The sequence below is a fragment of the Typha latifolia genome, chromosome 2 (genome assembly GCF_019914945.1).
Source record: "Typha latifolia isolate L0001 chromosome 2, TyphaL0001v2, whole genome shotgun sequence".
NCBI classification, from domain to species: domain Eukaryota; kingdom Viridiplantae; phylum Streptophyta; class Magnoliopsida; order Poales; family Typhaceae; genus Typha; species Typha latifolia.
Window position 1 is genome coordinate 2,768,801 of NC_133087.1, and position 24,541 is coordinate 2,793,341.

General features: G+C 39.2%; 4 protein-coding genes across 9 annotated transcripts; 2 read left to right on the forward strand and 2 right to left on the reverse strand.

The window, feature by feature from the left end:
• The first annotated feature begins 4,805 nt into the window (after window positions 1-4,805).
• On the forward strand, window positions 4,806-7,408 carry LOC140782776 (gibberellin receptor GID1C-like). The gene is made up of 2 exons (XM_073129551.1): window positions 4,806-5,262; window positions 5,822-7,408. The coding sequence occupies exons 1-2, from the start codon at window positions 5,224-5,226 to the stop codon at window positions 6,830-6,832; spliced, it is 1,050 nt and encodes a 349-aa protein (XP_072985652.1). The 5' UTR covers window positions 4,806-5,223; the 3' UTR covers window positions 6,833-7,408.
• A 2,565-nt stretch (window positions 7,409-9,973) lies between these two features.
• LOC140782020 (pentatricopeptide repeat-containing protein At2g30780-like) lies at window positions 9,974-13,238 on the reverse strand. 2 transcript variants are annotated; one of them, XM_073128345.1, is made up of 3 exons: window positions 12,780-13,238; window positions 11,479-12,698; window positions 9,974-10,498 (listed from the first exon to the last, which is right to left on the reverse strand). In XM_073128345.1, exons 1-2 carry the CDS (start codon window positions 13,176-13,178, stop codon window positions 11,577-11,579), a joined length of 1,521 nt encoding a protein of 506 aa, XP_072984446.1. In that variant the 5' UTR covers window positions 13,179-13,238; the 3' UTR covers window positions 9,974-10,498; window positions 11,479-11,576. The 2 variants fall into 2 exon arrangements, with proteins under 2 accessions (XP_072984446.1, XP_072984444.1); XM_073128343.1 differs by having other exon boundaries at window positions 9,974-10,583.
• Window positions 13,239-13,491: 253 nt separating this feature from the next.
• On the reverse strand, window positions 13,492-17,187 carry LOC140782021 (pentatricopeptide repeat-containing protein At2g30780-like). The gene is made up of 2 exons (XM_073128346.1): window positions 15,452-17,187; window positions 13,492-14,117 (listed from the first exon to the last, which is right to left on the reverse strand). Exon 1 carries the CDS (start codon window positions 17,047-17,049, stop codon window positions 15,532-15,534), a length of 1,518 nt encoding a protein of 505 aa, XP_072984447.1. The 5' UTR covers window positions 17,050-17,187; the 3' UTR covers window positions 13,492-14,117; window positions 15,452-15,531.
• A 1-nt stretch (window position 17,188) lies between these two features.
• Window positions 17,189-23,107, forward strand: LOC140782022 (uncharacterized). 5 transcript variants are annotated; one of them, XR_012107779.1, is made up of 5 exons: window positions 17,191-17,543; window positions 17,635-17,763; window positions 21,407-21,461; window positions 21,810-22,048; window positions 22,658-23,107. XR_012107779.1 is itself a non-coding variant. In XM_073128348.1 (3 exons), the coding sequence occupies exons 1-2, from the start codon at window positions 17,396-17,398 to the stop codon at window positions 17,757-17,759; spliced, it is 273 nt and encodes a 90-aa protein (XP_072984449.1). In that variant the 5' UTR covers window positions 17,189-17,395; the 3' UTR covers window positions 17,760-17,763; window positions 17,926-19,084. The 5 variants fall into 5 exon arrangements, 2 of the variants coding, with proteins under 2 accessions (XP_072984449.1, XP_072984448.1); XR_012107778.1 differs by having other exon boundaries at window positions 17,195-17,543; window positions 21,407-21,483; XR_012107780.1 differs by lacking the exon at window positions 21,810-22,048 and having other exon boundaries at window positions 17,195-17,543; window positions 21,407-21,483.
• The last annotated feature ends 1,434 nt before the right edge of the window (window positions 23,108-24,541 follow it).

Genomic DNA, 24,541 nt, shown 5'->3' on the forward strand with positions numbered 1-24,541 from the left:
CTTAAATGGTAGTCAAGAAGAAGGAAGAAGAAGGAGGAAGAGAAGGAAAAAATAAAAATAAAATAAAGGGGAGTCAGGAGAGAACAAAAGAAAGGACAGCAGTGCAAACTGAAGGTGGACTTTTAAGCCAGATAACAACGAATAATAGTTCAAGGTTTGCGTGGATTGGTGAGCCGGGCGGGGAGAATAGGTAATGGCACGTTGTGTCCATCATGTGTTTGTTCTTTTGCCAGTCAATTATCACTGTCATTAGCAGATAAAGGAAAGGGGGGGTGGGGTGGTTGAATAAGGTATACAAGAATAACTCTTCAAAAGGCCCCATTAGGTTGCCGGATAAATTAGAGTATGCTAGTGGATAAAAGGGTTCTTTATTCTTTCAGAACAGTTAGTCTTATCTGTTATCTTCTACAATGTTTCATTAATTAAAGCCAAGGGCCTTTTTTTTTTTCCTTTTGGGGGGTTCAAATGACCACAAAATTTTAGACCTACTCTAGAGCACCAAATATTCTCTCTCTCTCTCTCTCTCTCTCCCCTGTGTATATTATTTATACATTAAGCTTCCACTTTATTTAAAATAATATCTTATATTAAATAATAAAAATAGATGGCGTTAATGGTAATTTTTCGTACTTGAGGTTTGTGTTCTATCTAATGTACCCTCTCCTCGGTGACATGGGGAAATGGGATGAGCTACATCGCCTACAGACAGGCGGATAAAAGTGCGGGATAAGGGACCAATTCTTGCAACGGGGACAGGATTATTAAAAAGCTCCTGGCATGCATCACATTTGCTGCAACGTGTCGCAAGAGGACAAAGCCTCCTGCCATATCGCCTTTAGATTTTTAACCCGGCCAATGAGCGGGCCACGTGGGGCTCACACCCACCCCTTGTCGTCAAATAGTGTGTACCCAAGCCCGCTATCGGACAAGATAGCGGCGAGTTATCCTGCGAATTGCGCCACCGCCACCGGGATGAATACACACCGATAACCAGAAAAAGAAAAGAAAAAAGAGAGAATAAATCCTTCATCCTGTCAGTGGTACCGCCACTTGTCCTTCCCGTCCCCCCTGCCTCCGATTAGGAGCGCTTATCCGAGGGCGGGATAATCCCCGGGACTTATTCGCGCGATGGACGTGGATAAACATGGAATTGAAGGTGGGAGAGAGAGAGAGAGAGATAGATAGAGAGAGTCGACTTTATTATGACTGGAACTTTTGAATCATCCTTTGTTCTTATTTGTACGTTGCTTTTGTCCGCTTCCCTCATTCATCTTTCGTTAGCTTGGGTCCTACGAATCTTTAATTTCTTCATCAAATACGAACTTATTTTAGATGGATCTTATATAAAAATAATTTTTTTAATATCCTAAATCTAGTGTCAAGAAGATTATAACTAAAATATAAGGTAGATTTTTTTTTTAAAAAAATAACTAGTTTGTCATTGCATAAATTATTTAAAATAATTTAAAGGTTATCTACAGTACAATGGAAAAAATATCTTTATAATGGGAGATAAAAAATTATTAATAATTTTTTTACATTTTAAATTTAAAAAGAGGCAGTATTTTAACTTTAATAATAATCTGACACAATTCTCAAAGAATTGAAAGATTTTAATAATAATTCTGATAAGAATGTAACGGCACATATGATATTTTAATAGTTTTTAATGAAAATTATGTAACAAAATTTATAAATATATATATTAGAAGGAGATTGGGCTCTTAGTTGAGAATAGTTATTCTTATTTCCTTTCTAATCCAACTACTTCATGAAACTGAGTATTTATTACAGTGAAATTATTATTATTATTTACACTCTCGATACTCCAATTTTATTTTGAAATTAAGGATTTCTTTGATCAACATATGATTAATATAATAATTAATTTCTTAAAAAATGATAATACTTTTTTCCTTAAGAAAAAGAAATAAGGTTGGCATTTTCCACATGTATCTCGAGCTGCCCTGCCATTTGTACCAAATCTACTACTAAGGTCTGACATAATCCATCTCTCGCTTCTTCTCCCTGTGGGTTTATGCCCATTAATTTCAGTAAAATTTTTTTAAAGAAAACTACTCCAAATTCTATTGTCAAAGAAAAAAAGCCAACAAATCCTGTCAATATAACTTGGGCTATTGGCAAAAGGCATTGGCTATTTAGGTAGCAGTAGATGATTGATGCCCTTCCAAGCCATTACAGGCAGTAGATAAAATTTTGCTATAGTTCTATGTATACTATGTCGGTCAAGTACAACACCCCTGTGGGGTCATAAGCGGGCCTTAAACCAATCAAAAGCCCATTTGATGAAGGTCTCAACCTAATCCCTGACCATTAATTAGACCTTGCTCAGACTAACTATATCCTCTAATTCTCTTAAATTCTAACCCAACCGATTTGGAAATTAGACCTAGCTGAGGTTCATAATAGATGTGCTCAAATTCGACCTATCTCAAAGTTTAAAATAAGTAAATATTTTTTGGAAAAAAGAAGAGAAACTTAGAGTTTGAATTCTGTTTCTCAATCTAAACATTGTTGAGGAATTTCCTTTTAATTTAGTTAACGTCGACCAAGTAAATCTTTAAATGCAAGTCACAACCCTAATAAAAGAGGAGAGACCAATTGAAACAGTAGTTTGATTAAATTAAACCTCCCGCAATGTGAATCGGGCTAATTTTATAATCCCCTGCCGTCCAAGAAACACCAAAATAAATAAAAGCACACCAACTTTACTGGTGCCAGCAAAAGAGGCCAAAAGAGAGGGACCTAAAAGGTCAGAGGGGCAGCAAGGTGGGGAGAGAAGTGGACACGTTTCGACCTCTCACTGGAAGAATCTCCTATTCCCTCTTCCCCCTCCCTCCTCTTCCTACTCAACACGTTTCGACCTCTCACTGGAAGATCACGATACCAATAAACTTAAGCCCATTTCTTTTCCTTTCTCTCTCTCTTTCTCTTTTACCAAATTCCTCCATCCTAAATCCTAATTCCCAAGTTTCAAACTTTTCTTTTTTCACCTTAAAATTTAAATAAACAATTTATACATAAAATCTCGGACACAATATAAGAAATTTAATTTGTTTTAAAAAATAAAATAAATTCGCATATAAATTTTAAAGTATATGCGGGAGAATTAGTCCGGTCAAAACCTGAAGCTTCTACAGTATCACCCACCAACTACTATTAGTATCCATATTCCATGTGAGCCCATTGAATTGAGATAGTTTGAACGGTTGACTTGGGTGAGTGGTCCTATTTGTCTCTTTAGGCTTCATCCACTCCACTGGAATGAGAAAGAGAAAGAGAGAGAGAGAGAGAGAGAGAGAGAGAGAGAGAGAGAGAGAGAGAGAGAGAGAGAGAGAGAGAGAGAGAGTTGAGAGTTGAGAGGGAAAGAGATAGATGTAGGATAATGGATATGGACTGGAATGCAATCAGAAACATTTGCTTGGTTTGACTTCCAGATATATAGGGAATAGTAGGAGTTTTGGACATTACATGGGTTATATTTGTATGATGATGGCTTAGCTCTACACTTTACTTGGCTTTCTATTTGTACTACAAAGACTTGCCTTCAAAGTTGAACAATTATTGATCCAATTTGGTCCTACCTCCCATGAGGTGCAACAAAATGTCAACCAACAATATTGGAAAGTTGAGCACCTAGAGCTCATGCTTAACAACCATTACACATTTGGCATCACCAGTGTTTTCCCCTGACAGCACAACCTGCATCATTTTTAGGTGTTTTTGTTGGACTTCTAGGTGAGTGCCTCATTTTTTTTTTTTTGTAAAATAATAATGTTTGTGTTAGTAATAACTGGACATGTAAACTGCCATGTTATAATTCAGAAAAGAATTATGTTGCATTCATCGAATGTTTTATGTGAGTTGTAAATTATCAATAGATTGGTATTTTATATTTATAATATTTTATATCTGATATAAAATGCTAAAATATTTCTATGTGCTTCCAACCTAATTTGGTCCAGAAGCAAGTAGAATACCAATATGATTGGCACCAAGTATTTAAGATTTTTTTTAATTAAAAAAATAGCTTTCTATATTGATTTAGAGTCAAAAATAAAATAAAAAGGGGAAAAAAGAAAAGAAAAGGAAAATGGAGACTGTTGCTTTTGATTAACCTAAGTACCCGTACCAATCCAGCGGTGGGTACACAGCAGCAAAAGAAAACCAAGCGACCGTACTAATCAGAGGTGCGTACACAGGGATCGCATAGGAGCTCAGAGGGGACGTCCGTATACCGTATTCTGGGTGGAGATGTAGTCACCCATCCAATCCAATCCCAAGGACAAGGGTCAGAACGCCAAATCTTCCCACTAGGAGACAAATAAAAGTAGTCTCCGGGGCTTAATTGCAAAGTAAAGTCGTATTAACTATTAAGAGAGGAAAAAAATAATAAATAAAATAGATAGTGGGGGGGTTTATGGTATATATAGTTTTTTATATTTATTTTTTTGCTTTATATCGTTCAACGAGGTGGGCGGGGCGCCGTTCTTTTGTCGTCGAGCGAGCGTGTTCGCGTCCTCTTCACGCAGCAAACTTTTGTCTCCTACCTCCCCGAACTTTGCCCTTTCCGATCCTTCTTTATCGGTATTTACAAATAAGTCCCCGAAAATGATATTAAAATATTGTTAATCTTTTATCGCTACAAAAATAGAGATGAGATTTAGATTAATTATCGCTAAAAACTTTAGGGAATTAAGAAAGAGGTGATGGTTGGGACCCACTTTTTTTTTTTTTCCAAGCCGGCCCAATTTATCGTCTCCTTCGTCTCTACTCTCTCTCTTGATTTCTGTCTTTTTGCGTTTGACTCCTCTCTCTCTCTCTCTCTCTCTCTCTCTCTCTCTCTCTCTCTCTCTCTGGGCTCGCGTGCTCTCTTCAACCTTCTCCTCCTTCCCCTTTGCCCTCCAAATACCATCCTCTCCAGTCATCTCTCGCATCTCTCTCTCTTTCTCTCTCTGCCTTTCCTTCTATTTCTCTCTGTCTCTCCTTCTTGGCTTTCTCTGTGTTTGGACCTCGAAAGGTGCCTCCTGTTTGCCTGGATTGGGATATAACTCGAAGAAATAGAAGTGGGCTCGTGAGATGAAGAGGCGTTTGCCGAAGAGGACGAGTTAGAAATCTATGTCGTGAGAAAAGGAGGGACCTTTCTGCGCTTTTGCTTCTCTCCTCCTTAATCCTTTCCTCGTACTGGAGAATAGTTGTACCATGGCCGGCGACAACGAGGTCAACGCAAACGAGAGCAAGGTATTCGCCTTTAATTCTTCTTCTAACTCCTCCTCTTTATCACTACGAGATTTGACGCAACTTTTCCGGATGTTTTAGGGTTCTTGGTGTGAGTTTTAACGTTGCCCTTTGATTTGTTTAAAAAATTGGATATATTGGGTTCTTTGGACTTGCCCCCCCCGCCCGCTTTTGATATTCCTCTAAGTTCTTCTCCATTTCTCTGTTTTTTTTTTTTTCTCGTGTGATTGAGTTCTTATTGTAGGAAAAAGAATGTTTAACACTCGGTGGGTACTGGAGAAGTTAAGAAGGTAGGTAGTAAAACGGATAGAAGAGGGCAAAAAGAAAAACCCAACAAAAAAATGAACTTTTTATTTATTTATTAAATCTCTGCATTGTTATCGTCTCACTGTCAAATTCCATTCTTTGGGAAGAAAAACGAACCAAAGTTGAATCCAACATTCTCATGCTGATTGTTTTCCCGCATATAGATAGAAACAGAGGAGATTCGATCCAAAGGAATTTGACATGAAGCTCTCCCCTCCCCCCCTCTTAATCACCATTTCTTGTTTTGGGCCTACAGATGGCGGTTCCCCTCAACACATGGGTCCTCATCTCCAACTTCAAGGTGGCCTACAACATGCTCCGCCGCCCCGATGGCACCTTCGACCGCCACCTCGCCGAATTCCTCGATCGCCGCGTGCCCGCCAATGCGTCCCCCGTCAACGGCGTCATCTCCTTTGACCTCCTCATCGACCGCCCCACCAATCTCCTCGCTCGCATCTACTGTCCTGCCCCTGCTGAGCCGCCCGATGGCCCGGCGTCTGCCCCAATTCTCGCTGACCTCAGCCGGCCACCGTCCCCTGACCCCTTCCCGGTCATAATCTTCTTCCACGGAGGCAGCTTTGCGCATTCGTCATCCAACACTGCGATATATGATTCTCTCTGCCGTCGGTTTGTGTCCCTCTGTGGTGCTGTTGTCATTTCTGTCAATTACCGCCGATCGCCTGAGCACCGGTACCCCTGTGCCTATGACGACGGCTGGGCTGTGCTCAAGTGGGCCTCTAACGAGCCATGGCTCCACAGCGGGAAGGATGAGAAGCTACGTGTGTTCCTTTGTGGAGACAGCTCCGGAGGGAACATAGCACACCATGTGGCCGTAAGGGCCGGTGAGTCTGGGATTGAGATCACAGGGAATATTCTCCTCAATGCGATGTTTGGTGGCAACCATCGGACCGAGTCCGAGAGGAGACTAGACGGGAAGTATTTCGTCACAGTTCAGGACAGGGATTGGTATTGGAAGGCCTTCCTTCCCGAGGGCGCAGATAGGGATCACCCTGCTTGCAATCCCTTCGGTCCAAATAGCCCGAAGCTCGACGGGCTACCGTTTCCAAAGAGCCTCGTGATTGTGTCGGGATTGGATCTCACCAGCGATTGGCAGCTCGGGTATGCTGAAGGGCTTAAGAACGCCGGACAGGATGTGAAGCTCGTCTACCGCGAGCAGGCCACAATTGGATTCTATTTGTTGCCCAACACTGACCATTTCCATGAAGTCATGGAGGAGATTAAGAACTTTGTCAGTTCTAACTGTTAGCAAAGTATACAGCACTACTCCATAGCTTACTACAGAGATACAACTATATATATATATATATCTATATATATATATATCTATATATATATATCATAAGCTTGACCTTATACTGCTTGAGGCTTGTTTCTTAGCGGCAGACTTTGTGATACACTTGCAGCTGCTGCTGAGATCTGATTTCCCCCTTGTGCTTTCCTCTGGTTCTGCCGCCGGTTGATTACACTCCTGGTATTGATTTGCATAATGATATCAGTGTCTGCAGGAAGTCAGAGTGTCATTCCTGGTAGGAGTTGTTTGGTTTGGCATGAATTGTTGGCACATAAAATTCGCCAGCTTAATGACAGCAACAATTCTGACCATAGGTAACTTTGTTCTCCAGCTGCTATTTTTGATCCTTCCACTGATGCTGCATCCATTTCCATGATCTCAACGAGGTTTTCTTCCTTTTTTTTTTTCCTTTTTTTTTCTTTTCCTTTTTTGATGTACCTCTCTCCAAAATGTATCACTCTTAACACTACCATCTGTATAGTAAGCATTGGGAAGGAAAGATTCAGGACTCTTGTTTGGAGTTGGTAGGCATGGATTGTTTCTGTCTCATGTTTGTAATTGTATTAATTTGCAGCAATATTAGTGAACATCTCATAACTTCCGAACTATATATATATACTCTGGGATCATTAATGTTAAAAAAAAATGCAATGCAATGAAGCTATTATTCGGATCTATTATATATTGATGAACAATATCATTAATCTTTGTCCAATTAGTTGGTTCTCTCCTGGGTGATGCTTCAAGACAAACACATGGGGGGTGAGGGAGTTTTGGTTTTTGCTCAGCTTCTTCTGATGAGAAATCCACCTACCCTTTGGAATTTAATGCTCCTGTGCCATATTAGGACAACGTGAGCGTGGCTTTACATTGCTATTAAATGCCATCCACAGCTTTGGCCCGATGTGGACGTGGAAGCAGCCTCCTCTTCCTCCCTTTGATTTCTTCTTAGCCTTTGGCCTTGCCTTCTCCTCCAGTGGTGGTAGCCGATCACTTCGTCATAGTTTTAATGCCCTCAGACACCTTAGTCTATGCTCCTTGCTTAGAAAATTAATGGGTACCTCTGCTTATAATAATTAATGGTGATAACAACAAAGCACGAGGCGTTGCTTTGTCCTTTGCTCCGGACTTCTTATGTCGTTAGTGAAGTCATGCAGGCCTTCTTCGTTGGTGCATCTCCTCATGCCAAGTCTTTGTCAGTTTTCTCATTGGAAGTATAAGCATCAAGATTAGAAGATTGGCGCCCATTCACATACAAACTAGTTTACTTTTGTGACGCTAATTTACTATGCTTTCTTCCTACTTTATTTGACCCATGGTTAGTTCATTAATCTTTTGAACCGGTAAGTGGTGATAAGGAAACAAAAGGAGAAGAGACTGATGGGAGTAATGGTGTTCAATGATTGGTGTATTCATTCATCTAGATGTGGTTGGTGAGTTCAAAACACAACCGGAGCGATTGGAGAAATCATCTCGGCAAAGCAGTAAAAGGGTTTTCAAAGAAAAAGGTTGAATGTCGCATCAAGCATGTCTTGCCTTTCCTGCTTCTCATATATCATCAGTTTGATTTTCGCTCTAGTTCGATTAGGTCAAATTTTGGATTCAATTATTGAAGCAAGTTTCGTCTGAAAAGTCTTTTCTAATTGTTCTTTTGATTCTCCCTTTCGATTAAATAAAGTCGATCGTCAATACATAGTCCACGGCAACAAAAAAATAAAATAAAATAAATATATATATATATGCATTAAATCATAGAACTATATGAAAATTTTGAGAGGATTGCGTGTGAAAAGTCCACAGCTAGCTTAAGAATTGAAAGGAAGTGATTTTTAGAAACAGTAGATATTAGGTAAGGATTATTGAAATGTCCTACGATTCGTGAACTTTTTTTTTTGTTGAAAGGATCAAATATAGAATAAGAATGCCCAACTTCAACTATTTTCTCCTTTCAACTCTATTTATTTCTCAATCAAATTACTGCAAGATGCATCTACGTGTGTATATATATATATATATTTTTTTTTTTTTTTTTTTTCCCAATACAAACCATTCCATTAACGACGTCTGAGAGAAATTAGCAACGATTTGGATTCCAGCAACAAGAACAGTGAACGAATGAAACGATGAACAGTGCAATCTAAATAATGGAAGAAATGTGGAACGCTTTTCTTACAAGTTGGTACTCATATTTCCTTAATGATCTCTGACAAGAAAGGAAGGACTTCCGATCCTTCTTGCAATTTTGTTTGGTTATGCAAGTGCATATATAGATTAAGACGAGAGATGCCAGTGAGAAGAAGTACTTGGTGATGGAAGGAGATTGTCTGCAGCTCGGAGTGCAGGAAGTCCCTGCACTTGGCGGTACTTGGCAGTGGTTGACTAGCTGCCAAATTATCCAACAGTTGGAATACTAGTGTGGAATAATGTGATTGTGATGATCTCTTGGGTCTTCCTAGAAGAAGAAGGAAAATAAAATATCCTGGGCATACGAGGAAGTGTAGAAAGATAAACAGAGTATTTGTTGGTGTAGCAGCTTGGTGCATTATTTTTTCGCTTTATTTTCGATGTGCTATTTTGGCTTAATATATTGTATTTTTTTTTTAATTTTGGTTTTATATTGTTCTATTATTTTCGTTACTTATTTAAACTATCTTTTCCTTTTTTATTTTCTCTGTGTATTGGAGTTGAAATATATGATTGGATTTAATAATAAATCTCGCCTACAAGTTTTCTCCAAGAAGAAAAGAAGAAACGGTTAACAACAAAGGTTCTCTTTTTTGCTATAAATATCAAATTTCTAATTGTTCCAAAAAATTTTAAAGAAAAATGAAGTACCTAATAAATTCTCAGTGGAAAAGACTATATGCACCTTTCTGGCCATTTATTTCTGTAAGATAAGAGCCAATGGGATATAAAAATTAATGTTCATGAGTACCAAAATTCGAATCCCATCAACATCAGTATTTAATGAAATCCTATTAAGTTCTCACCTTTTTTAATTTTTTTTTTGACAAGATACAAGTATTCAGCATTCAGACTTAACAATGTTCTCTGGATGAGAAGTTATATTTTTATGCATACAAAACAACAAATAAGGAAGAAATAATTGAGCTCAAGTAAACATAGCTGAATTCATACAACTGGCAACTCTTTACCAGCATTCTTGATATGTGTCTCATCGCAGCAAACAAAAGGTCTTGTATGTTATTACCAATAATAGTACACAGATTGTTAAGCTACTTATCAGCTAGGTAGTATATGTTTCCGTAGTGGATGCAACAACCATAAGCCAGGGAAAGATCCATAGATCCATCCCCATTCTTACTGTAATTTTGGAGAACGAGAGAGAACTTGGACATCAAACTGCAGTGCTGACATTTCAGGAAAGCTGTGATGTGGCAAAAGCACTAGATATTGACATTTTCGGAACGACATAGAGGGCTGTCTGTTGTCCATAAATCTGCTGTTGCTTCCTGATAGCTGCTACTCTTTATGCTTTTGGGTAACTTTGCTTGATTTCAATGGAAACAAACTTCTGTCCTGCTGTTGCAACAAACAGCGTTATCATGCTCAAAGCTGTTAGCTACCTTTCTTATTTGATCAACCTTCTGGGCCACTCATCTGTATTCAATAGGCGAGGCAACAGCCAAAAGAAATCAGAAGATCCTTGAAAATAGCAGGCCTCAAAAGCTTCTTCCAAAATTCACTGAGAAAAGAGACGTAAACTTCAGCATTTTGGCGTTTCTGTTTTGATACAGCAAAACTCATGCAAACCACATATGCAAAGCAAATCTCTTGGTAGCTATGTAACACAGGTGAAGATGAAAATTAGACTAGTGCACATATACTTATAGAAACCTATAAATTAGACTAGTGCACTTTTCCCAGACTATCTGACTTCCTTATGGAAAGTATTCATGTTTATATTGAACAGAGAAGAAATTGTATTCCCCATGATATATGTAACAGGCTAAGTAAAAGGAAACCACTTATCACAATGACATCTGTTTTATAGGAAAAGGGAAGTCCCGGCAAAAAAACTTATTAACAAATCACTACGATCAGTCTCCACTAAAATAGTTAGCCCTCCGGTCACACTGCTGGCCCCTGGTGAGGCTTCTTACACAATAGATGTGCTCAGTGGACCCCCCGTACTGTGAGGCCATTCAGAGAACCGACAACTTGAAGATCCAAATGAGAAGCTGGATTCTAATTCGAACATAATGTATCCTTGAGGAATGCTTGTAAACTAATTCTATATGCTGACCAAAATCAACCAAAACAATGTCATTTTCTTATTTTCTATCAATTCTCACACTAGTAATTCTTTTTGGTATCTCTCTCCATAAGCATGTTACAGGAAAATAAAAGAATATAAAATAGGTGGTAAAACTTGCCACATACTAAAAAGGGAATTGTATAAAATAAATTATATTGATATATATATATGAGGTATGTAGAGTTCAAATTCGATAGTTCATGTCAGCATACTTATGAGCCTTAGTTTTCTTCACTTCTGCAATGGTATATAGCTATGGAGTTTCAAATTGAAAAGACAGCAATCTAAAGAACTCAAGTTGAAATATATGCTAGGAACTCACCGTGTGAATGTTCCTTTTGCAAAGGGAACATTTGGTTGCCCCTTCAGGCAGATAGAAGGTACTATGGAAAATCCCAAATAGCAGTCTTCACTCAGAAGTTAGGAAATGAAAGCATCCTGGGGAAAAGTGAACCCATGCTTCCACATCATTCCAAGCACCGTCTCTGCTTCCAACCTCCTTCCAGCATTGCAATATGCCTTATACATGATCAGGAGTGTTCGTTTATCCCGACCAACCATATAATTCTCCATCTCATCAAGAACACCATGCATCTCCACCAACTGATTCTGCCGTGAATGAAGCACCATCTTGCAATGATATAAATCTCGGCATAGCCTCCACCCAGCTTCCTCCGCCTGCCTAATGAACCTACCAAGCCGGTCAACTGCATTAAGCTGGAAATACGTTGCTAAGATCGACCGCACGACACGCAATGTTGTGACCTCCGTTTTCCTTTGAAATGCCTGAAATATAAGTTGTTCCATCATGTCCACCATACCCTCTTGTGCATAAACCCTGATTAGAAGCACATGGAGCCACGGCCTGTATTCCTCTTCCTTCATCAACTTACTCAGTTCCTCAATCTTCAGAATCCTATCAGGATCTCTACTCTTGCAATATGCACATATCATCACTCGGATCAATGCCCTTTCGCGGCTCTTAACCTCCTCTCGCACCGTTTCATACACTCTCTCCATCTTCTCCAAATTGCCAGCAAAAGCATACCCACGCAGCATAAGAAGGCGGGTGCTCACTTCTGGCTTCACGGTGCCCTCCTCCATCTCTCTAAACGTATTCTCCATCCTATCCCACATCCTACCAATCATATAACCAGTGATCACAATGTTGTATGTGTCAACAGTTCGCCGGATCCCGGACTCATCTACGGCATGGAGGACGGACTCCATTTTGTCTACCAGCGTGTGGCGGCCATAGAGTGAGAGGAGGATATTATAGGAGACGATGGTGGGTTGGCAACTGGTATCCCGCTCCAGATCGTCGAACACAGCGATCGTCTTCAAAATGTGGCCGTTGTACATGTAAGCGGTCATGAGGGCGTTATATAGGCAGGTCTTGGGAGCGTCCACGATGGCTTCGTTGAAGAGGTCCGTGGCAAGGGAGATGTTGCGGGCACGGCCGGCGAGGGCGATGGCAGCGGCGAACTCCTCCGGATGAAGCGGGATCCCAGAGTGTGCGAGGTTCCTTCTCCAGCTGAAAACCTATAGGGAGAAGCAGAGTGAGAGAGCTTCCAAGAGTTTCCAAAGCATCACCTTTAGATGAAGAGAGAAGAGGAGGAGGACCTCGAGGGCGAGGAGAGGGCGGGATTTGAGGAGGGAGAGGAGGTGGAGGGAGGCGGAACCGTCGGGGGAGAGGCGGAGGAAGGTGGCGGCGCCTCGGGATTCGAGGATGGGGGAGGGATCGGACGGCTCGGGGGCGGCGAAGAGATCCCCAGCTAGGGAGGATACGGCTGAGAGGAGGTGGTCGGCGGTGGAGCGTCCGCATGCAACACTATCGGACGAGGAGGAGGAAGGTTTCTTGGGGAGTAAGTGGATGAGGTCGCGGAGATCCGATAAGGAACCGTCGGAGGAGGAGGAGGAGGAGTGGCGGAGAAGGGAAGGGGAGGAGAGAGCTAGGGTTTCAGGGAGGCGGAGGAAGGAGAAGCAGCGCCTCAGGAGCAGCAGATGCCGCGGCCTGACCATGAGGAGCCAGACCTGACCTGGAGCGACGAATCCATCGCGAGCCACGGGTTATTGTTTCCGACCTCAGCTCTCGTAGAAAAAAAGGTTAGCCTCTAAGCCCAAACGTTTTGGGCCCAGCCCAAAAGAAGTTAACTGAAAGGTAGAAGGGAATCGATCTAAGTATCATATATTCATGGCAAAATTCTGACAGAAGGCAAGAAAACTTTCAGAACAAAGTATTATCAACATATAACCTATTATAACATGCCCATTTCTCGATATGAAATTGTAAACATTTGATAAGAATAAAAAGAAAAAAAAGAAGAAGAAGAAGTGCGAAAGTCGATCTCAGAAATTGAAATCAAGGGGTAAATATTTGAACCATATGCATTACACAAAAAAATGAGACCAATATTGAGGAAGCATTGCATCTAATATTACAATAAAGCCTATAACAACTGCATTTCTTCTTGGTTCTCTTGAGCCTCGTTCTCTGTTTCATGTCATCTGCTATTAGATGATACAATCAGGAGCTCTAATTCTTGAATATTTCATTATAAGTTAGCGTTGCACTTTTTTGATGGTGTATTATTGCACCACGATGTTACATAAGCTTTTGCACTTCAGCAAGATCTAAAGATTTTGGCTGATGCAGTTTTCTGCATTTTGCAAGAGGACCTCCCCAAAATTCTCATAACTAGCTTTATTAGGTTCTACAGCATCTAGAACAACGTCTCTTGACTCTAGTCAGCATCTTTGTATGGGAAAATTTCACCAAAAGTTATTGGCATTAGTCAAACTCCAGCTTGTCAAGTCATATCAACCTCTGTGTGCGGATAACAGGAGTGAACAAAACTCATCTTCTTTGCCAAGAGTCTAGCTTGAAGTCCGGTAACATTCTTCATCATCTATGAAGACATATTTGCTTTGTGCTCCAAGTGGATCATGAAATCCTAAAACCTGTAAGTGAATACTTTCTTTATCAAGAGGTACAATAGTAGAAAAATAGCTTTTATGTAATTTCCAGCATAAAGATAGGATATAACTTTGTCAAAAGTTCTGCTACTGCATTTGTCACCACAGGAGATTGACAACATGTTTGAAGTTTGAACATAATTTCACTCACATTATAAGATAATCAAGGAACACTATAAATAATCAATTCTTGTCATGGTGCTAGGCTAAACTTCATCAAGATTAAAAGAGTCATCTCACTAGAGAACAATCAATGAAATTATTGCCAAGCAATCTCTATTTTCCAATTTTATCAAAAAAACATCTCTGGTTTCCAATGAATTGCAAATGCAATTTGATGCTTTCTGATTTTTCGGATCATTTTGTAAATGACAACCAAGGGTATTATGCTTTCGTAGTTTCAGTTAGAAACTTTCAAAGGTCTTTCTATGAGTTCTTGCACGGCTAATTTTCTTGTTTAGAAGCAACACCATATGAGAAGTCCCCGACTTCATTTGCTTATCCCATGGCTAGTCCAGACTAAAACAAATATCTGATGATGAAAGGGCTGTGGGACTAAGAATCTTACTGATGTGTATTCCTAAAAGATAAGCAGCCTAGGGATGAGTGGATGACTAATCCTCCTTACCCTGAGGGAGTAGTCAAACATAGCCCTAGAGATGCATATTGTGGCCACAAGGATAATAGAAATGAGAAGGGGAAGCGAAAAGTGATGAAAACAAAATGAGAAGGGGAAGTGACAGACAATGCTAATTGACCAAAATAGAGGAGGAAAAAGAAGTTTTTCTGTAATGCCACCCACTGATAGAGGAAGGGTGGGGCGATGAAAGGAAGCAAGGTTCCTCCTAGACCAAGCTATCCAAAACAAAGAACAGGAGGACAAAGAAAGTGTGTGTCCAATGCAACTTTATGAATAAAACAGGGTGAAAAAAAATACAGAAGGTTGTGCATTTTGAAGAAGATATCTGTGCGAGGAAAAGGAAATCAAAGTGTCTTTGAACATCTTCATTCCTACCAGAGCATTACGACTTAATAATCAAAAGAAAAATCAGTGTCAGGATTAAATTATCAAGCTTAACAGGTATTGGAGAAATATACAATTAAGCAAGAAGGAGATACTCATTCTATTCCAGTATTTTCCCTTGCAAATATGAAAAAGAAGATCGAAGATATGTAGAAGAGCAGAGAATACTGACAAGACTATTATGGCTTTCTCAAGCCATAAGAACGACATACTCGGTAGCTACATCTATCCACTTCAGCAATAGATTGCAAATGAAAAAACAACATATGTTAAAATATTTTATGAATAAAATTACCTGAGTTATCTCATTAGGATTCCTGCCAACTGAACACAAAGATATATTATCACATCCGCAGGGCTTCTCCATTTTGCATGTTAAGAAATGAAACAATCCTCATCGCTTGCAAATCCATGCTTCCACATCATCCCACGAATCGTCTCAGCTTCTATCCTCCGCCCAACATTCAAATACGCCTTGTGCATGATCAAAAATGTCTTCTTTGTTCTTTCAAATCTATAATTTTCCATCTCATCCAGGACACCATGCATTTCTGCCAATCTGTTCTGCTGTCCATACATCACCATTTTGCAATGATACAGCGATCGACACAGCCTCCACCCGGCATATTCCGCCTGTCTGATGAACCCTGCAAGCCGGTCCACCGCAGCGCACCGGAAGTAACTCGAGATAATAGAACGCATCACACCCACAGTAGTAACTGTGGTGCTCCGCTGAAGTGCTTCGCTTATAAGCCTCTCCATCTTCTCTACCAAACCATCCTGTGCATAGACCTTGATCAGAAGCACATTGAGCCATGGCCTGTATTCGTCATCGCTAATGTACTCCATCAATCTCTCAATTTTCCGGACCCTATCGGCATCGGAGCTCTTGCAGTAGGCACAAATCATTGCCCTTATCAAAGGCGCCTCTCGATCATTGACATGCTCTCGCACCAGCTCATACGCCTTCTCCATTTTCTCCAAATTACCAGAATGCGCGTATCCGCGCAGCATAAGCAAATGCGTGCTCACGTCCGGCTTCACTGGTCCGTCCTCCATCGCCTTGAATGCCTGCTCCATCCGGTCCCATGTCCACGCGGTCACATACGCGGCGATCACCGTGTTGTAGGTCTCGAGGGTGCGCGGGATCCCGGCCTCGTCGACCCCGCGGAGTACGGCCTCCATGTGGTTGATGAGGAGGGAGCGCCCGAAGAGGGAGAGGAGGATGTTGTAGGTGACGATGGTAGGCGCGCAGCGGGGGTCGCACCGGAGGTCGTCGAACACGGTGACGCACTTCTTGGTGAGGCCGTTGTACATGTAAGCGGACATGAGGGCGTTGTAGAGGCAGGGCTCGGCGAAGGCGGAGATCGACTCGGCGAAGAGGTCGGCGGCGAGGTCGACGTCACGAGCGCGGCCAGCGAAAGTGATGGCCTTGGCGTACTCCTCGGGAAGTAACGGGATCTCCGAGTCCGCGAGCTTCCGCCTCCAGCTGAAGACCTCGAGGGCGAGGAGGGGGCGGGGTTTGAGGAGGGAGAGGAGGAGGAGGGAGGCGGAGCCATCGGGGGAGCGGCGGAGGAGCACCGCCGCGCCTCGAGATTCGAGGATGGGGGCGAGATCGGAGGGGTCGGAGGCGGCGAGGAGGTCGCCGGCGAGGGCGGAGACTTCAGAGAGGACGGAGTCGTCGTCTTCGGTTTCAGCGGATGAAGCGGGGGTTGCAGGGTTCTCGAAGAGGAGACGGAGGCGGGAGGATGGGCCAGAGGACGTGGTGGTGGAGAAGCGGCGAAGAAGGGAAGAGGAGTTGGTTAGAGTTTTGAGGGATGGAAGGAGGCAGAAGGAGTGGTGGTAGGAGTGGCGGCGCCGCAGTAGAAGCAGCAGCAGCCGCGACCTCCCCATGGCGGAGACCTTGGGCGGCGGCGGAGTGAGAGATGCCTACGGTCGGTACTTTTGGATGGTTAGATGTGAGACGCCATGAGGAATAGGTTCGGGAATTGGGGTTGGGTCTTGGTTGGACCGGGCCATGCCTCACCCAAAATATCGGGCTGGCTTTGGGCCTCAACAATGTTGGTATTATTTTCATTGTTTTTATATTTTCTTATTCACGAAAGAAACAATTTAAGCGTTACGTAGCGAGACTCGGGCGATCAGTGGCACCGTCGCACCGACTAACTTCGCCTTCTTTGGCACCGCCCATCTCGAAGCTCCACTCTCGTCCCCCCCATACAAGTCAGCGAGCTCGGTCATGGCTTCCACCGCTGCCAGGGTTTCTCTCCGCCTCGCCGTCGCGGTCGCTCTCCTCCTCCTCGCGTTCTACGTTGGCCGACCCCTCTACTGGAAGCTCTCCGCCACCATCCACGAGATCCGCGAGAAGCGCCAAACCGTCCAAGAAGGTTCTAGAATCCGCTCAAATCTTTTCCCTTCTCTCTCCTTCCATCTCTTCTTTCTTCCGATCTCACAATGATTTGCCCATCTATGTTTCAGGGATCTCGCAGTTCGTCCTTGAGGCGCAGAAATCCGTGGGATGGATCCACGACGAGTCTGACTCGGGATCCGTTAGCGATCCGAAGGCGGCCGTCGCTGCCACTCGTCGGATCCTGAGGAAGTGACCAGGTTTTGTGTCACTTTTATTTTTCTTCTCTTTCGCAATTGTAATGTAGCGCTTAGAATACGTGCTTTATTCTTTCAGATGTTATTTTGATAGTTGATTCGTTCTTAATTGTACTCTCGTTTGATGTGTCAAACTGGTGGTTTAATAAATCGTTTGTGAGTTAGGAATTATTGCCGAGGAAAAATGTTTGCTGGAGTGCCTAATCTGAGGTGTCGTCTCTCAATGCCGGGAAACAGAGAGATTTTTCATTGATGAAAAGGGGGAAAAAGATGCAGAAATATCTGCAATTTCACATCTTGTGCAGATTTACAACTCCATTTGTGTTAGTAGAAATCCACTAAAGTATTAGTTGCAAGTTAGGAATCTATGAAATGGCCTAAATTTAGCTCTATTTCAATGGTTGTGGCTTCTGACGTTAGTGTTTCATACTAGTGAGAAACAAAAAAGAAGAGATTGAGCATATTAGCAGTCTAAGAAAGTTACTCTATAGACTTTTTTCTATGTTTGTTGTTTACGGAATTAGAAATTTCTGTTCCACAAAAAAATCAAGGTGTGGTTATAATCTTAATAAAATGGTCATCTCATTTATCTGCTCATTATGTGTGACCGATTGGTGCATAGATTCAAATAGATGCTTAGATGCGATGATAACTAAATTAATTAATTAACATTTTATCCTCAGCAGGTCTCTTGGTTTGCTTTAACTAATTAATAATTTGATCTGTGGAACATTCTTAACATTTTGCATGATTTGAGTTAGCATTACACATAATGAGTGGGACCATGGTTTGACGTTCTGTCTGAAACCGAGATGTTTCACTGAAATATTTTACGTTTCGGTCCTATCCGAACAAAAACTTCCTGCAAAACTGGCATCCAACTGAAACTGTCCTTATAACAATATTTTTGAAAGTATGTTTTAGATTTTGAGCTGGATTTGGACATGAATTAAATTTACCTAACTAAAAACCTCATTGCTTTTATGCTATTAGGTCTTTTGTAATGCATTGAAAAATAAGATAAATAAGACTATTTATTAAAGAAAGTCAAAATTTGACACAAAGAAACTAGAACTGAAATTGACTGAAATATTTAGTCTTTTAATGGAGCCGAAATCGAAATTGGAACTGAAACTTCAAACCATGAGTGGTACACATACTTATAGTCTATTTGTATTTTACTGTTGACATGGATCCCTCTATCTATAGAGGAAATATCAAGCACTCTTGATAAATATGATCGTTTTCACCTGAAATCCAAATTTTATTTGAAGTTTCCTTTACTTAGGTAAAACATTTTCTATACAACTAATCATTAAGAGGAACAAGCACAATATGCTATGTTTTGAATCACAGCATTCATATTGAGAATTTGTTGTTCGAGATTACTAATTAAATTTCTTGTGCTGGAACTGCTCCAGGTAACATCCTTTTCCTGTATGTAATTGTAGTCATAGAACATTGCCAATCAATGGATCAACATGAAAAATCATAAGTTTATTAATATGCTAGCATATATGTCCATGCTCAACTTGTATCATTGGGGGGAAATAGCTTCGTACAAATGGGATTCCAACTTTAGCGAGATTAAGAAGTTCGCATAAAGCTATTACCTCTTTGGTTTATTTCATCTATCAATAAGTTTGTCATGCATCTGTCATTTGGCATGTGGAATTTCTCATGGTGCTTGGTAGTCCTCTCAACATTAGGATACTCGTAGGATCTAGGGATTATATCTTTTTGACTTTTGTTTGTGTATAAAAAGCTTGTCTATATTTTCGATGTCTATCAAGCATGACCACAGATATGAGGAGTGGGTTCAGTCTTACACGATATTGATGGGCTGATAGGATGAACCGTGTAACAAGAAGGATTGATACACAAGGTTTAAATAAAATTTTCATAGAATTATAGCAATATGCAAAGCTTTTTTCTTTATATATACTTCATTACCATAAACCATTCTAAGAAAGATAATTAATAAGAACCTTTATTTTTTCATGAAACACAATAATCGTTCATGCAAGATGTTCAACATATTTAAAAGTGACGAGAATTATTTTAGTATTAGGCACTAGTTGAGTTAAATAGTTATTCGTTTGTTGTAGGATCACTTTTCAAACTTTTGTGTCCTATTTTCAGCAGATCTAGAGCTAGCCACTCCTTTTTTAGGATGGGACCAAATGCTTCCTTTAGGAAAGCTAAGGTGGGAATTAAGACTGCCTCTCTTTTTCTTGTCTACAGATGGCAGTCCTAGATCCTGTCGACACATGCTTTATAATGACATAATCAACATTATCTCCCATAGGATAAAAGCATAGTTCAGCTGATTGTCAAAAACTAGAATTTTTAGTCTTAATATGGTGAGAAGATAACTTCAATTCAAGAAAACCCTAAGCTAGATTAGAACTGTGTTCAGGCATGTCTTGCTTGCATGGGCCACGGCTAACGAAAGCAAACTGATGTTTAACTGATTTACTAGGAATTGGGTTTGTATTTCAAGATATATAAATGGTGTGCTCAATCTGTCCATGGAATAGTTGTGCTCACCTGTAGCTGGAAAATTTAATTCTTTGAGAAGTTTGTGAAAATTTTGGTATTTGGGATCTCGATTTCTCGGTGTTTTATGATAAAACTCAATTTCGCATTACCATTATTATCTTCAGGCATTCTGCTTGTCCTGAATGGCATCATAGGTAAAGAGTATCTAGAGTGATTGATATGTAATTAATTAGGTTCTGCTATGGTAGCTATGGTACCTGTTTATGTGTTGAAAGCATCTAAATAGAGGAGAAGATGATTTAGGAATTCTGATGAAACTGCTTGCATGTATGCACAATTTCCTTTGAGCACCTAAATTAGTTTAATTCATAAATAAAAAGAACCCTACTTTCCCTAGGAAGTGTTTCTATCAGTAACTTTATCGAATTAGATTGCTTATTTATCCAACTCTGAATGTGTTTAGTATTAGAGATATGCTATTTTCCAAGCTAGCTAAATGAAACTACTCACTTGTGAGTTCAATTCCATTGTGACTTGTGAGCCAAATCAGGCTACTAGTGCTATCTGCCCAGTCTTCTCCGCAGATTTTGGTTTAACTAAAACACCACTTCTCTTAAAAAAGAAAAAGGAAAAATCCTTATCAATCATCAGCATCTTTCTTATCCAACTTGCCGAAAGGCCTTTGTTGATTCTTTCTACCAGAAAGTAAAGTCAGTTATCTTTTAGGCGGTTTCTTTCTTAGGTGATGATCATTGGGTTAAAACACCAATGAGCCCATAAAAGAGCCCTCCCAACATAGAAAGTGGCGTGGGAGAAAGTAGAAGAAACCCAATCATTTCATAAAGCCAAAAGATGATTGTTTTTTTTAATTGTTTTTTTAATAAAGCCAAAAGATGATTGTTGATAGACGATATGGTTCTTGGGCTTTGTCGTGTACGCCAGGTAAAGGATCCCATCAAATGCAAGAAATACTATTAATGGTCCCGTATGCTTCTTTGAGCAAAAACTTGTGTGTTCTCTAGTCATTGGTTGATAATCTAGTTGCAAAGTTAAATATCTATGGAAACATGTTGTACATAAGGAAAAAGTTTTATTTTCTATTTTTAATTTTGTTGGCCTTATTTGCTTGCATATTCTATTGCAGATAATACGAAGTTTTGGGTGCTTACGTATCACAGGACTCAAGCTAATGAGATCTGGTGGGGGTCATAAATGCAAATAGTACGCATCTCGATTGGATCACTGTCCTAAACAATTGATCATTTTTATATACACCCTTAAATAATTTTTTGATACAAATAGGCATTTTAAACTATTAGAAATCTCTTTTAAAGAAAAAAAAAATACTAATATACTCTTTATACCTGTGTTAGAATGATTTTTTTTTTCATTAACGGTGTCAGGAGTATAAAGTATTTTTAATAGTTTAGAAGTTCTGCATATATCTAAAACAGCTTAAAAAGTGTACTTTAAGAAAATGGCTAATAGTTAGAGAGAGTCCTTTATAAGTGAAATAATTTCTTTTGCTTTTATCTGGTACAATGAAGAGGTTAGTGTCCCAGTGCTGGGCTGGAGCTCAGGCCACATCTATAGTGGATTGATGATTGTTTCTGCCTTATCCACACACACCAAGGTGGACGCCTCTCGTTGACAAGATCACATGGTCTCCTTGTTCTGCATCTTATCCACACACACACAAATAGGATGATTCTTATTTTGACTAAATTTGTTCATTAACTGGAGAGTTGCAGCCTGGAGGTCATGTTTGGTTGATGAAATGGTGGAGGTAAGAGCACAATAGCAATTTTTCTCCTGTGGCTATCTCTAAAATTAAATTATTTCCTTAAAGTTTTATAATTGTATTACTTTGTTGCCTTGTAATTTAGATTGATATGAAACTGTTAAAAAATTCATCTAAACTTAACAAAGAAAGTATATATTATCATAATACCCCTGTGATATTAATAATTTTATTGCTCGAGTAAATATAAATCTTCTACTATATTTTTAGGATGAGTGAAATTTTGTATTTAATAATCATATATTTAAAAGGATGCACATTGTGATAGTTAGATAATAACTAGAACTGAGGCTTGTAATCTTTAGATAAGAGAAGGTATAAGAGGTTAACAGTGCATTTTATTATTAATTTGAAGACTATGATACGATGAGTAAAATTAATAAAAGGAGAAGGACAATTTTGACATTGTAATATTAAAAAAAATTCCTTTTTTGATTTTTTTTACGGAAAGTTAATAGTTTTATATTACTCTAAACAATAGGGGGGCGTATAACGGTAGACAGAGAATTTTAGGTGGGTAATTTAAATTTAGGCAAAACTACATGGCAACATTTTGTAATACTTTGATTTAGTGCTCATTTGATTCTTGTGCAGGAATATTATTCATGGGAGTGACTCGGTTGAGAGTGCAAGGAAGGAGTCATAAGTTTGTAGGGTTTAGCATAATTATTTAGAAGTGTTTGATGAGGTAATTAGTTATGGTAATTATTGTCTGGGTGCAATATGTATTGAGAAATGAATAATTCACTTTCAATTTCATTTTCCTCATTAAAGCAGCTTCATAAAGTTATGACTTTCTTCTCTTGTCAATCTAATAGAGGCCAAGTATAACATCTAGCTAATGAGGTGCAGGATGCAGTTTTCATTCTTTCTTTTTCTTGAAACTAGAGGTGCAGCAGGAAGCAGTTGTGCTTTAAATCTTTTGTATAAAGGCGAAATCTCTACAACGATTGGGGGCAAAATGTTGTCTTCTTGGATCTTTTGCTGACTATTATATTTGTATATTTTGGATGTTATTTTATTTAGATCTTATACGATTCTCCAGGCTTGATGTTTATATTTTTTCCTTGTTGCCCCAATAGTGGGGTTATTTCTAGAGTATCTATCTTTTCTCGTGTGTATTAAATTTATAAAACTTAGTTAGAATGAATAAAACTACAAAAAAGAAAGACTGAAGGAATTTTAAAGAGGACATTGACTGGAACTTTGTTGGCTGATGTGTGAAGCCATAAATAAAGCTAAAGAAAGACAAAATAAGTGGGGTGGGGGGTGTGGGAAGAAAACAAAATATCGTACAAAAGGAATCTTTGACATCTCACCCTTTTCTATCCAAAACTTAAATTCACGGATATACTAAACTAATTTAGTGTACTAAACTGGTTTAAAAATAAACCCCCTTAATAAATATGAACGGCTGAGAAAGTTTAGAATGACTCCAGAGATTGTGTTAAAAGAAAAAGTCTAATATATACACACAACCAAATTTAATTGCTCTATATGCCATTGGTGACACAAACTTTTGGCTCTCTTCTCGTCCTTCTTGTTTTCTCTCGTTTGTATATTTTCTGACCAAGAAGAAGGTTCTACTTTGACGTCGCCATAACTCATTCCATATGGTACAGTAAGGAGTGGTTTAGATAAGAGTTTTTTACCAAACTGCTACTAAAAGTTGAAAATATTTTTGGAAGTAGAATACTGTCGAAAACTATTTTCTAAACTATTACAACAGCGCAGTCGGACATTGATTTTTAATAATTAATTAGTTTTTTTAATAGAGTAAAATTTAAAAAAGTTTAGATTATCATAACTTTACAGTGGGTAAGAAAGAAATTTTTTTTACATTGAATTATTCATTTTAATTATAAAATATGTTATTATGAAGATATGAAAAAAAATCTATAAGATAGAATGATGTAGTAATTATCCTCAACCAACTAGGCTCAGAAATTATAAAATAAGACAATGGCTCTACCAAACTTTTCTAATAAGAAATTATAAGGTATAAATCACTTTCCTGTATAAATCGCTTTCTTGAAAGCGATTTATATATTCTTGGAAGCTATTTATATACAAATCTTCTCTCTGAAAGCGTTTTATATAGAAAAAATGGTGAAAAAAAATTGTCTTCTAATAACTTTTCTAATAGTTTTTCTAATGTATTAGAAAATTAATTAATCCACAAAAAATTATTGTTTGAGATAATAATTCTATTATCATACTAATTTGGAAAAAGTTTGCATAGGGAGATACTTTGAAAAATAATTTATAACTTTTCACCCTTTTCTAAACATAAAACGGCTCAACTCTTCTTCGGTATTTTATAAACGTAAAGCACTCTATAATTAAGTATTTTATAAAATAAAATTTTGATATTTTTATCTAAAGTTAAAATGTTAAACTTATCAGCGTTTGATGCTATAGTGCCATAGAGTTAGTTTGAGATGTAATCTATTTGAATGAACAAAATATAAGTTTGTC

Coding starts and splice junctions, on each gene's coding strand:
- LOC140782022 (XM_073128348.1), top strand. CDS start 17,396: ATGGCTTCCACCGCTGCCAGGGTTTCTCTCCGCCTCGCCGTCGCGGTC. Junction 17,544..17,634: donor GCGCCAAACCGTCCAAGAAG/GTTCTAGAATCC, acceptor TCTATGTTTCAG/GGATCTCGCAGTTCGTCCTT.
- LOC140782776 (XM_073129551.1), top strand. CDS start 5,224: ATGGCCGGCGACAACGAGGTCAACGCAAACGAGAGCAAG. Junction 5,263..5,821: donor TCAACGCAAACGAGAGCAAG/GTATTCGCCTTT, acceptor TTGGGCCTACAG/ATGGCGGTTCCCCTCAACAC.
- LOC140782020 (XM_073128345.1), bottom strand. CDS start 13,178: ATGGTCAGGCCGCGGCATCTGCTGCTCCTGAGGCGCTGCTTCTCCTTC. Junction 12,699..12,779: donor GCCCTCTCCTCGCCCTCGAG/GTCCTCCTCCTC, acceptor TTCTCCCTATAG/GTTTTCAGCTGGAGAAGGAA.
- LOC140782021 (XM_073128346.1), bottom strand. CDS start 17,049: ATGGGGAGGTCGCGGCTGCTGCTGCTTCTACTGCGGCGCCGCCACTCC.